This window comes from Struthio camelus, chromosome 2 (genome assembly GCF_040807025.1).
Source record: "Struthio camelus isolate bStrCam1 chromosome 2, bStrCam1.hap1, whole genome shotgun sequence".
NCBI classification, from domain to species: Eukaryota; Metazoa; Chordata; class Aves; order Struthioniformes; family Struthionidae; genus Struthio; species Struthio camelus.
The window spans coordinates 69,606,658-69,620,273 of record NC_090943.1 but is presented as its reverse complement, the minus strand read 5'-3'; the positions used below and the strand labels follow the sequence as shown (position 1 = coordinate 69,620,273).

Genomic DNA, 13,616 nt, shown 5'->3' with positions numbered 1-13,616 from the left:
CTGAGGTGCAAGATTTAAGGAGCATAAATTACATGTATGATTATTTAAAAATGAGAAACAAAATAGTGTTGCTTTTTTAACTAAGGATTAAAATAGCCTTCAACGTAAAATTAGATATTTTTATTTAGGATGAGTTGGGAACAAATGTTTTTATTTGAGAAACAGTGTTACCAGTCCAAGCAATCCTGTTGATGGCAGGTGATTGCACTGAGTCTGAAAGAGGATAGTATTGGGTGCATTAGCAGCTATTGTTTCGGAAACAAAAAGAAAGTAACCAGTGTTAAATGCTGCCTCCTCTGGAGTCGCCTACTAACTTTGGGCCTCTCAACCTAGAGACATTTGACATTCCTCAACCCAGGTCGACCTGAGATCTAATTAATTTTGAAGAACATTTAGAAATAACAGAGTACTTCTAGTTCTCAGAACTGTTAGCTTGACTGTATTTGTCTGTGCCTTTCTGAGGGAAAAGAAATGTTCATGTTTTTCACTTGGTTACACTGAAAGACATGCAAAGATGAAAGCAAAAGGGGTGTAGAGGTAGCCTTGCCACAAGGAGATGAAGATGCTGATGGAAATGATGGACAATTAGGACCTGATAAAAGGCCAAGTTAAAACTACTCCAAAACAACTGCAGATGAGCCATAAGCAAACAGAGGTAGCAGTAAAAAAAAAATTCCGAATACAACACATTTATTACCTTAATTTGATAAATAAGGAAAAGGAATACTATTTCCAATGAATCATCAAGGGGATTGGAAGGAAAACTCAAAAAGAGTCAGAGGCTTGTGACTGGATCACTTTTCCTTCTTCAGTAACAGTAGACATTTGAGCACAACAGCATCATGGCCCTTGGGGTCTGATGAGATTTTGGTCTAACCACTGCAATTTATTTTAGCTCGCTCCTTGCAAGCTTGCAAACTGTTAAAGACCACGGAAGGTTACTACCAGCTCATACCTAACTTGACTCAACTCTGCCTTCTGAAATCAGAGCTGCAGTTGTGGAGCCATATATTCATTCCATTAATTTGGCTCAAGTACTCCTGTAGTCTGCTGTATAACGGAGAACAGTTCAAGTCGCAAAAATCTGAAATGTAAACGGATGACTTGACTAATCACCCAGGTCAAACAGCAGTCATCTTCAGGGGAAGTTGAGAAAGTAATAACTTGATGGAAGCAATAAAACAAACTCTCAGTAGGTAGTTATAGTGAGCAGATAGTTTTTCAGTGGTAGGTAAGAGGAAGGTGAGTAAAGTATCTTCTCATTCCACTGTCCATTAGCATTTGTTACACTGATAAAGAGGAGTTGATTAGATTTTTAGTTACTGAATTTTCCTGACAATTTTGCGAGGTTGCAATAAGCAAAATAATGTAGTAGAGAGAAACATGTTTTCCACAGAAGACAGGGAAACATATCAAACTTTAATAGCTGCGCAACCAGTCCTTTTGGCATTGAGTTTGAAGGAAAAGTGGCTATAATACAGTCCAAGTCTAATTTTGGATAAGAACATTAGGTAGCAGATACCTGCTATAACTGGCTGGAAGTATAGATGAAGTATTGCCACATGGCTAGAGGTCTCCGAAACATTTTAGTCAGAGACAAATTTATAAATGCTTTACTTGTGATGAACTACATACTGAAGGTAAAACAGATAAAATAGGTCTTCTCAAAACACTTAGGAAAGCTGTGTAATGCATTTTGAATTAGAAGCTTTCTACTTTTACGTCTTCATAAAAAGAAAAGATTCTTAGTACAAGGTGGAATTGAAGCAATAAAAATGCTGTTTTCCTAGCCTGCCTCTCAATTACAATATTTGCACATACAAGTAGAGCAATTTGCTTGCAGTGGCCAATTAAGAGCAAAACAATTTGCGCAATTAAGCAGTTTCTCTGGGGCAGCTCAGCGGTTTTATGTACAGGTAAGAACCCAAAGCAGCAAGCAACATGTTAAATGTGTGTTTACTCCCAATTCATATTCATGCCCTTTTACTCCATATAAAACTAAGAAACAGCAAAGAGCAGCTATTGCTAGAGCAAACAACCTTAATGCAAAAAACCTACAGCAACAGGTAATAACTCAACTCTCATAGGATCTCAAGGAACACTTAAAATTGAAATATTGATATTGCAGATGACTTTTTTTTCTGTTGGCAGAAAAAGGGCATTACATCTTCAGCCAGATAGAAACAACAATTTTAAGGGGTTCACTAAAGTGCTCACTTGGTAACATTGAGTATGAGGTATTTAGCCGAGGGGCTGTAGGAAGCAAGTACTCGGTGCCATATGCAGTACAAGGCTACTGGGAGCACACAGTCAGACAAGCAACCTGATTCAAGCAAATGCAAATTATCTGGTCATCGTTTTGGTTAGATAAAGCATGCTATTAACTAGAGAGGGGACTTAGCACGTTTTAAAACAACTATGGTACTTAGCCAAAAAAATGGGTGAATGCATTTTGATGCTTGATTTTCACACTCTGTAGGAGCTGCTTCTGATAGTGTGCCCAAATAAAGCACTAAAGACAGGACTTGAAACTAATACATAGCTCTGCGTGTTCAAGCATGGGACTTTACAGGTAGACTGCCAGTTTCGTAAGCAGGGTCTATTGAATTACTGACGTTCTGATAACCGAGTGTCTGGGAGTGCAGTCAAGCTCTGAGACTGCCTACTGGATCTTAGTTTAACATTCACTAATACATATAAAATGCTTTGATTGCTGCCCAGCTATTTGGGGATTTGGTCCCATCCATCCGTTATAAAAGGGCACACAGAGTCAGTGAAGAAGCAGAATAAGCGAACGCTAAAATATGAACTGTAAGCATTTAGATAAACTTTTATTTTGTCTGTACATTAAGTAATTTAATTCATTGGCTCAGTGGATGTTTATTTTCCCATTATCTGTATGCTGAGCACAGTAACATCTTACACTTACTGTGCAAATGTACTGCAGATGATTCAATGCTTCGTTATTTTTTTAACTAATTAACTGTGAATTCTGCAAGAAATTAAAAAGATCTAGAAGGCAAAATCCATTGCTGAAATTGCAACAGTGGAAACTGTGATAAATTGAATGGGATGTGTACATGAGCAAGAGAAGGTACCAAAGAGAGGTGTTAAGTGGAAATATGTGCTGCTGCTTTGTGCCTACTCTGTAGCTTTTAATTCACTGCTTTTAAATGCTAAATGATCTACAGGGTAACTTTTAACAAACCTTGAGATGAAGATAAGGGTGGAATGTCAGAAGGTAGCTCGGATCTAAAAGGCATGAACTTTTCCTTGCTGAGGTGATAACAACTGCCGCATACAATTATTTCTAGTCATTTCTGTACATTTTAAGATGCCATTATAACTATCCTCTGGCATTACATGTGCCTGTCACACGTCTGTAGAAATTACAAAATAGACAAAGGTGTATCCATAGGAGAGCTGATGCTGGAACTTAAAACCTTAGCTGGACTCCATAGCCGGCCTGCCACTCGGGGGAACCACATCCGAAAGGACATTTACTGCTTCTTGGGTCTTCTGCCACCAGTGTACCTTCAGGGAGATAGAGCCAGGAAAACAGCTTGGAGAGCAGTGCTCCATAAGCAACATTGGCAATAGGGTTGCCTGTGACATGATGGTTGTTTTGCCCATATGGGAGGTAGTTTGATAGGAGGTTACAAAGACTGGCCTGTGAAGCTGGAGGATGGAGGTTGCGGTGTCACGACTGTGCAGGTGGGTCTTTCCATAGATGGGTACTGGGTGGTTTCACCTCTCCCAGCCTCCATAGTGTAGCTGTGCTAGGAACTGGATCAGGTCACTGACCTAGCTGAAAACTAACCCACAAACGAAATGGTTTAGCTTCGCCTCAAATCACCTGTGAAACCACAGGGAGAACATGCGTCTTTGGAGGACTGGCAGAGTGATAAGGGACACTCATGAGCGGTACAGGTTTGAGAACAGTCTTCCAGAAGGGACTAATGTGATTGTTGAACTAGTTTTAAAATAAAGAATGATCAAGTTATGACAGGGAGTCTAGAATGGAGTTATCAGCCATCACAGTGACCTGAGCCCAACTGACAGGCCAGATCCTAGGGAGACTGCTCCCAAACACTGTGAAGTGTGCAAGCACCGTAGATAGGGCAGTGAAAGCCTGTCTGTGGGCTTCCCTTGTAGGGTAGTTAGTGCGATACCATGTTCAATCCAGAGCTTTTCTAAGTGCTCCTAAAGTGACACAGGTTGCTACCATTTCAGTGGTGGTTAGGCCAGTAAGAGCATTTGAGCTTTGACTTAACAGATTAAGTAGTTGGTCGAATTTCAAAAGCCTGTAATAAATTGGCTGGCATCTACCCCCTGCTGCAAGCTGACACGGTGAATCTTTAGCAGATCTCTTAAAACCTGCATATCTTTATAACTAATTCTTGATATGATCAATCGTGCTTTTGCTCAATATCATTTTTATATTTCAAATAGTTGCTTTACTTTTCAAGTAAATATATTTCATATAGCCTTACCAGCAGTAAGCAGGTGTAGCATCTGCCAAAGAAGAATAAAAGTGAACAATAGATGGACAGGGCTTTTTAGACATACAATTCAGATGAACTGACTGAATCTCCTCGTTCTGCACTGTACAATAATCCATCGAATAGAAAAACCTTCATTTTCTGATATGCCTAGTTGAAACTAGGTATATCTTTTTATGTTTGTTCTCAGTGAGACAAGCATAGTGATGGAGCTATTACATCTCTAAGCCTTTTGATAAAGGTGTGTTAACCACCTCTCCTTTGGCCTGGGAAGTACATAATTCCTTTTGTCTCAGCAGCTGTGAGGTTCATAATCTCTCTTTCTCACTGTAATTAGTGACGATTGTATTTAGACTCCAGTGAATAACTATTGTGTGTCTATTTTCTTTCCAACACACTAATGAAATGATATATGTGTAATTCTCATTCACGTTTTTCCAGTGTGATAGCAAGTGTGATGCTAACTGCTTAGCTTTGCTGCAGAATTTGAATCGAATGCCTCCAAGCTCCAACAGAAAATGAAAATATCTGTTTTTCGAGCTGCTTTTTAACTGGCTGGGTGACTCAGCTTGTAAAAACAGCAAAAAGAACAAGTATTAGTAAACTTTTTTCTTTGCCACTCAATTGAATAATTGGCACTAATAAGATTTTTTTTGTTGCTCCTGATTAAAGTAAAATCTATTTGTCTAAGTTCTCTTTCAAAAGTCTGTATTTTGGAAAACATCCTGAATCAAATTATCAGAGAGTGGTAAGAAGGGTAGAGATAAATATCAGGTGAGTTTGAAATGTTTTCATTTTAGTGGTTGTGAAGTGCTTCAGTTTCAACTAATGTTTTTAAAATCACTTCAGTGAAATCATGTTTCCAAACAAAATGTTGTTCCTAATGTGGGCGCTGGAACTCCTCTTAGATAATGCTGATGAAATCATTTTTAATTATTGCTTAAGTTTGGAAAAAATTGAATCAGCATTGATTCTCTTCTAACACAGTCAGTTTGAATGAGTCGGCATTTTCTGCGGAGAATTCCTGAGCAGTCCCAGCAGCAGTCTCTTCTGATGAACCATCAATGGTACCTAAGCAACCAACGACTTTCACTGGCTATCTACTGATTTGTCCTCTGCCTTTTACAGTCATTTGCAACAACCGGAAAATTCCCTGCCCAGGAATATTAGCTATATAGATGGTTGTAGCACATTTATTAGCAAGCAAAAAGGAAACATGGAGACTCCATCGTTAGCTTAAGAGATTTACATCAGGCAAGATCTTTTGCTTCATTTTTTGTACAGAATCTAGTGCAGCCATCTTACAACTCTGAGGAATGGCAATAGTAGAAATAACTGATAAGTAGAACTGATAAATATAAGTTTGCATAAATCTCAGCATTTTTGTGCAGTGCTAATTCCATGGTTTCTGTGCCATGTCCCACATACTGTAAATCTTAGCAGAAAAGTATCAGTTAATCGTGAAGAGAAGAACGCAAGAGCTGCTTAATTCCAGCTAACCTACTGTCATGATAAACTGGCTTGCAGTAGGAGGACTCCTTTTTTGTTCCTTACCCCTTTTTTCACTTGCTGAGAAACAAAAGGCTAAGCTGTTTCTGGCTGGGGAAGAAAATTTATACGGGGTAGATGTTCCGTACATCAAATTTAAGCCTGCTGATTAGAAAACAACTCTTACTCCTTAGAATTATTCCCTGGAACTTGCCCACAAAACTGTTCCTGTAGAGGGATTTATTGCTTGTTTTATGGCATGACATTCATCTCATATTCAACAGTCCAATACTGAAACCCCCACTTGGAGGAACAGCCAATGAGGTCAGGGAAGCCAACTTCTGCAAAACTTGTTTAGCAAGGTAGTGTTCATTTACTGCTCTTCTGCCAAAAAATTGGCTGGAGCCTTGCAAGTGATCTGAGTCTGTGGAAGGTCACCTGACCACTTTTGGCAACAGGCTGAATATTAGCAAGATGGCATGTAACAGGAGAGCCGCCCATGCCATCTGGAGCACCTACAACGGCAAACGCACGTGCTCTGCTGAGAACCCTCTGGGCAAGGCTGGAGATGGGAAATTGCATGCCACGTACGGTGGGCTTCTGACCACCTGAATTTGTGCACCATTTGGTAGTCTCACCTCATACGGTAACCAGAGAAAACTTTCAAAATCAGTAACCGTGAAGCTCAGGTGCTGACATCCAGGCAGAGTCCATGTGTTTGCATCAGTGGCTGATCTGCCCAGACTTCAGACAAAACTTGATCTCTTCAAAATGTCGGTGGTCAGCAGAGCCTGTGCACGTGTGTGCTTCTACAGCCATTTTGCCCTGCAGATCTGTCCTCTCTTGCTGCTAGTGGCTTGGTGAGAAGGGCTGGAGAAACTGTGCTTTCTCCGTCAGTGAGAACAGGGGCAATTAGTGTGGATGAAGGCTTTTCTCTGCATACACACTATGTTTAAAGTGAGCACATTCCTGCATTGAGCAGTGAGTTCCAATGTTCACAGAGAGCACGTTCCTCAAGCAGGATGCACAGGATTACCAGGAAAAAAAAAAAAAGAGAGAAAACAAAAAAAAGAAAGAAAATAGGGTAGTCCAGGTCCTAACTGTCAGCTCTTCCTGGGCTCCTAGGAAGAGAGGTAAAATTGTCACTTTACACCTCCTCTATGTTCCCCAGCTCTGAGGCTGGCAGGGCTGACTTGGGCTTCTTGTGCAATGTAGAGTGGCTTCAAGGTTTTTCTGAATTGAATGAGCCTACTCTAATCTTTCCAGGGCTCATAACATCAGCAGAGCTTGCCAGAGGAAGGTGTGCTTTGGCCTCCTCCATTGCAAAATGGGTAGTGCTGGGAAGAGGCCTTGGAGGCAGCGGTGCTGGAAAAGTGCCTTGCGGGAAATGCCCAGCTCTCAGTTTGGCTCACCTGCTGTTGGCATGGGCTGGCAGTTACTGAGTGACGACTAGCAGCTGCTGGAGCTGTTTTACTTGCAATGTATTTCTTCCTCTGAAGAAGTGCAGCAAACAGAGCTCAAGGGACAGGACAGTCATCGTTTGGCCTCACTCCCATTTCCCTTTTCTGTTGTCATTCACTGCAGCATGATCATCTTCAGTGTCTTTTGGAGATGTCTTTAATAATGGATCCCCTGAGTCCTTTGCCCAATAAACAAATTATGGGGAAGCAGAGCTCTGCCTAACTGAAAAAGCAGCCTTCTGGCGTTCACACCGCTGCTTTTTCTGGGGCTGTACTTTTCCTCTCAGTTGAAAGGAGAAATTTTTGCTGTAGTTAAGGATGGGCGAGAGTGAGTGATGTGCTAATAGCCCTAATCGATTGGGATTATCCCTTGGCTGAGACTAATCTCTTTAGCTGCGAAACGTTCCTGAGTATGGTATCTCAGACAGGGAGACTGGCTGTTAAGGTAACATCCCGATCTGTTCCTGAAGGGATGGAGAGAAGCCCAGAGAAAATGAACGATACGTTTACTTTGATGCCTGGTTGCTTTAACGAGGGGCTCAACAGACACAGAGGCATCTGATGGGCTTCGTGGCACCGAATGGGCAGAGTATTAACGTGCAAGTGTTTGAATCTGTAAATGTGCATGCCTAACGAGCTGTTGTGTTTGGACACTTGCCCCGAGCTTTTAATTACAGACAAGACAGAGTGCCCCTTCTGCTGGCATTTTTAATGATTCCGTAGCCGGTGGCACGAGCTTACAAATAGGTAGGTTTTCAGATGTTACATATATCACAAAAGATAGAGCAGAGACAAGACTGAATTTGTTCATGCACACATCTTAAACCAAACACAGCCATGTTCCTTGCAGACTTTTAGATTCTGATGGGGTTGATCTCGCTGGGAGGAGCAAGTGGTTGTGTTCACTGCATTTAAAGAAGCAGACCTGTGTTTCCAGGATTCCTGTTAGAAAGGGTGATGAATACAGTCTGACCTATTTTGGTCAAGTCAGATTATGGTCATATAGAGGTTTGATTCAGAGCAGGTTTCTGGAGTAGCGAGAGTTGCAAGATACCGCACAGTGCAGCAGTCAGCACTCCTATACGTACATTCACGGGTCTGAGTCCACGATGGGTCACATTTAGGCAGATGCACAGATTAAGGCTGCCATAGTCACTGGGGCTAGTCACTTGCTGAAGTTGAACTTATTCTGGTGTCCTTTTGGAAATGGATATAAAAGCAGTGTGCCGATTTGTCATTTTAGCATTTTTTCTATAGCACCGCTGACTTGAATCTGCGTGTGCTACTCTTCTCCTGTCAAACAGGGAATGGTATAAACTCCTGGGGATTCTGACAAAGCTCAATAGCCCAGAAAAATGGGACAGAAAATTAATGTGAAGTATTTCTGCTATCCTGACATTCAAGGAGACCAAGTCTAGTTTGAGTTTCTGGACACTTAAGGTCTTTCAGACAGCTCTTGATTTTACGCAAGCAGAGACTGAGTACAGTAGAAAGCCAAACTATTTGTTTGTGTTGGGCGAGGGTCAGGCAGTGCACTGTTTGCGTCAGTCTGTCATAACTTTCCAGTAGAGGAATGTGATCGCAGTGCTGTTGAAAAAGTGCATATTTGTTACACAGTTATTCATCAGCCTTTGTACGAATGTCCCTGGGTTTGAAGTCTCTGCATTAATAAAGCATGATGAACTACCAGTTATTGGATGATAAGCAGTCAGTGTCTATGCTTAGAAATAATCAGGTGTGGCTAGTGGTGAGTTTTCTTCTGACACCAAGCGCATGTACGGTTTGCTGGCCATTTGCTGGCAGTCAAGTTGTGAATATATGGCTTACCTGAGGCAGTCTCCTCTGTCAGGAATCACAGTACTCATTTCCTCCTCTTCATGTTGTCCATCTTTAGTGACTTTCCGCAATGACAACAGCCTTCATCTGCAGAAGATGCCACTTGATTTTCTTGGCTGTGCATGCAGTCTAGGCACCTGGCCCAGGAACGCTGTTGATTTCATTGGTAAAGACAAAGGGAAAAAGAAGGTAACTTTGCATTAGCTGTCCTAGCAATACAGCTGATTTATTCTGCAACAGTATTTGAGGAAAAACATACCCAGCCAATACAGCTGCTGCTTTTTATTTGTTTCATTTATGTGCTTTAAACAAAGACCCAGCAAATGCCACAATCCTTAGTCTGTATTTAGCCAACTCATTGGGACTGTGACATCATTTTGCCTTGCCTCGTCTTCTTGAGGAGATGGCGACTGGGCTGACAGCCCCTGCTGAGGTTATATCCCGCTTAAACTTGCTCACCTTCACAGCATCAGCGAAAGACAGTCCTGGAGACTGTGAGAGCATGGCCACTGACTTGCTTTTGTCACGTCTGAATTGGCCCTACTGTATGTTCTTTTGAAGAATGAAATGTCTTCTCCAAAACAGTCTCAAGGCAAAGTTATGTTGTAAAGCTGAGCCAGGAAACGCGTTCCTTTCTGATGTGCTGTAAAAATGCTGTGCTGACTTAGCGACAATGTTATTACCCCCACAAATGCCTCTGGAATCACTTTGCTAGCTACGTAACTACAGTCCTTAGGGCGAAGATGAACATAGCAGTCCATTGCTAAGGACAGCATAAGACATATCAATCCTATCACACAAGTGAGACCTCGGAAGAGTGGTGTATGCTGCTGAGTGTGCTCTGAGGCAAATGGGCTTTGACTGGAGTAAGGCCGGTGAAGGGCTGGAGTACTGAGGAGAACAAAGCAACAGCAAGCTCATCATCTGAGAGGCATCTAAGGGAGCTTTGCTTAGCAAGGACACTGGTGGACACCTCTGTGGACTGAACGTGACTCTCGAGATGGAGCTTTCTCGGTTTGCCGAAAGGAGTTATGTGGTTCCTGTGGGAAGGGGAATGTCGTACTGCAGTCCCTTATTCCTGTGGGGAAGCTGGGCCAAACTGATAAGCCAGATGAGTCAAACAGTTGGATTCACTGACACTGGTTTTTAGGTGTCAATGAGTGTTGTTTTAAGTGTTTCCTTGAACTCCATCTTCTGCCAGTTTTTAGGGAGATGGGCAAGGGAGGCCTGAAGACCAGACAGATCTAGGAGGGACATTTCACTGTGTTATCTCCACACAGTGAACGGCAGCAGGCTGGGCAATTCTGCACAAACAGTACTTCCCCAGCTTGGCGGCTAGCACAGAAACCCATCTTCTCCAAGAACTTCACAGCTGGTGCCTTAGGATGTTTTCAATGGTATGTTTTTGCGAAACTGCCACTGTCTTTAATGCGTGCGAATTAAATCTGTCTGCTGACATTGACGTATTGATACCGTTTCAACAAGCGGAAAGAATCCTGCATTCTTTGAAAAGAAGATAACCTGGGAGGCAGTGCACATGGGGTTCACGCCGAGTTTGGTTCATCAGGGCATTCGGTTCACACAGCCTTTTCCAAGTCTGAGACAGCCAAGAATAGTTGCCAGTACTGTTAATTTCCTTCTCCATCCTGTTACAAGTTTGCTGCGCTACACTGGTTTGGTCTGGTTTTGCAGAAAGTGATTATGCATGCCTACTTGTCACGTCATTTTTTTGCCACGTACGAAGGGAGTGAACTGGAATTGGCTTCACCTAATTATCACTGGAGCCACGAACCACTTCCACTCAAAAGAATTGTCCGGCTGTTGGAGTATTGCATGGTGGAAAAGACCAGATACTCTCAGTTTTTACATTTTCCATCCCCTGAAACTGCACGATAACAAAGACTTTTGATGAACAATTGCGGAGTACAAAAGCCAATTGCTAGTTTTGGAAAGCAGGTCTAATGGATAATCCGTATGAAGTCATACCCCACATCAGGACTGGGAACTGCTAACGCAATGTAGTCCAGTAGTTTAGCTGCTGATCTTTTCTAGTTTGACTGGTAGAAACAAGTCTCTGTCTCGTGTGGATGTGGTGATATTCAACTTAAGGCTTATGTTTTTAAATAAAGCACCATAGAATATTCCTCTGGCTATATGTGTATACCGAGAGCTGTTATAAAGAACATTGTGACAGGGCAGTGGATATACTGGATACCCAGTTTTTGCCTATACTTTTAAGTGTAGGCAAACGTATCTGAAATAAGCCTGTTGTTCCAAAAGTGGCATTTTTGTCACAGCAAGGACGTTTTTAATATTCCCTTCTAATAGAAATACCAAAAATAGCTAATTTCATCCCAGTTAGCACATTCCAGCTGTTGACTCATTTTCCACAAGTCTCCTGCTGCTTTCATTTCAGGTGGGAATACTCATTTTTGGCTTCCCCCCACTCCTACTTTATGAGAACGTTACAGCTGTTTTCATCTAACCCATCTAAAAGGTGTGTCAAGAAAGTAAAATCCTTTTTGCTGAGATCTTAAATTATATTCAGAAGAACTTTTTGCACAAACACAAAGTAAAAAGGAAGACTTCTGTCGCCCCTTTTTTTTCCCTTCACCCTTCTTCATTCTTCCTTGCAGTATAAATAGTGAGGAAAATTAGTGCTGTTAATTCTTTCCAGTTGTGGCAAAGATGCCTCCAAAATATGTTACCCCCAAGAGACAGCTAATAATGCAACAAGAATCTCTGCATACTAGCAGAAAATTATCCACAGGGGAGTAACAGTTCACTCATTTTCCACAAACACAATGTGACTATTTTGCTATATGGAAAGTTTTCAGATTATGTGATTATTCTCCTTAAAGATCACTAGACCACTAGACTTCTCCTGCGACTGTGCTGATCAGTTTGATTTCTTTCCCTTTTGTTTTTATGTTTTAAGAGCCAACTGTTCTTTCAAGTGTAGTAAATTCTCAGCTTGCAAAGCTGAATATTCCAGATGAGGATATAGGTAGTTTTGCTATGGTAATGCACGCTGACCTTTCAAGCAAGAGGCATGTGGGGTTGCAAATGAAGCTGTCGGCATGCGAGACGAGTGGCTGGACTGCCCTCACTCCCCTTTTGCCATGCTGCTGCAATGTGACAGCTACCTATGGGACCTGCTTTAGAGGATGTTTTACGGTTGTGGCCTAGACTATAAGACTGTTTTCTCTCCTGCAAAGAGAGCAACTGTCCTTAAAATTACATTTCATACTTTAGAGCCTATTTATGCTGTTAGCTAGAGCCTAGCTCTGTCCTCTTGTTGCTGTCCTGCGTGCAGAGCTGCCTGCTTCCTCTTCCCCCATCCTCATCCCCTCATACTCTTAATCTCACGTGAAGCCTGGAACCTGTTGAAGGTCTTCAAGGTTGGAGGAGCAGTAGCTTTCCAGGAGGCAATGGAGATGGCTTTGCTCTTCTTCCTTTCTCAGTCTCCAGGTGGCATCTTTCAGCACACACTGCTGCAACAGAGACAACAACCAGGAAAAGTTTAGGGACTGTTTTTTGCTGCATGAGTGAGGCAAAGTTTGAGAGGTATGGTATGGCCTTTCTCTATGGCATGGAGAGAGGCACTGCATTGCATGGGGAAGGTGCAACATCAAGGCCTAGCATCCTGTTCTGCCCAGGGAGCTGTTTTACTCTCTGAGCTACTCTGAGAGTTTTGACTCCAAGTAATAAATTCAACCCCAAGATGAGGGTCAGAAAAAGTCTCACACATGATGCTGATTTTCTTGTGTGGTGTAGCAGGAATGTGCAGGGGGGTTTCTCCTCCTCCCAGGTGCTCGCAACTGCTACCATGGTCAGCATGCTGCCGGATTGATGGATGTGCAGAACAGAGAGGTCAAAGTAATTTTTGTGGGTAACAAGGCTGTTCAGACTTCCAAATGCAGTTTCTCATAAGCCAGTTGCTTAACTGCTGCTTTCCACGTTACTGTCTTCATCCTACGTGTCTTCAGTCTGAAAAGCATTCTCAAGTATATAGATTTTTGTGCTATTGCATCGATGAACCCATTGTACCTACTTTCTAGTCAAAAGAACTGAACTATTAATAAATAAGGGCCTCTGGCCAAGACTGAGGAGACAGCAGTAGTGTTATCCCCCTGCTCTGCGTGTGGGAGCCAACAGCGGTGTTTGCAGCAAGGCCCTGGCAAGGCAAACCAATAACCTGTGTCTGCCTTTTGAGCAATGCCAGCCTCTGCTCAGAAGGCAAAAAAGATGAGAAACAGAAAGAATAAACCCTGAAATCTAAACGGAATTGTTTCTGCTTCTCACTCTTAAATCCTATGTTTTTCTCCAT

At 42.2% G+C, this 13,616-nt stretch overlaps 1 protein-coding gene and 1 long non-coding RNA gene across 7 annotated transcripts in view; one reads left to right on the top strand and one right to left on the bottom strand.

Moving 5' to 3' along the window:
• EPB41L4B (erythrocyte membrane protein band 4.1 like 4B) overlaps positions 1-13,616 on the top strand; it is a 183,031-nt gene that overhangs the window by 157,229 nt on the left and 12,186 nt on the right. Inside the window, exon 24 of one of the 5 annotated variants that reach the window (XM_068936195.1) lies at positions 9,345-9,458. The exons of the other annotated variants lie outside the window; for them this stretch is intronic. Coding sequence (XP_068792296.1) covers positions 9,345-9,347 — 3 coding nt within the window. The 3' untranslated portion in view covers positions 9,348-9,458. Of the gene's footprint in view, positions 1-9,344; positions 9,459-13,616 lie in introns of those variants that run through there. 5 annotated transcript variants of the gene reach the window in all.
• The window catches only part of LOC138066383 (uncharacterized), a 48,976-nt gene continuing 41,039 nt past the window's right edge, over positions 5,680-13,616 (bottom strand). For both annotated transcript variants that reach the window (XR_011139811.1, XR_011139812.1), the window contains one exon: positions 5,680-12,780. This is a non-coding gene — a long non-coding RNA (uncharacterized lncRNA). The remainder of the gene's footprint in view (positions 12,781-13,616) is intronic.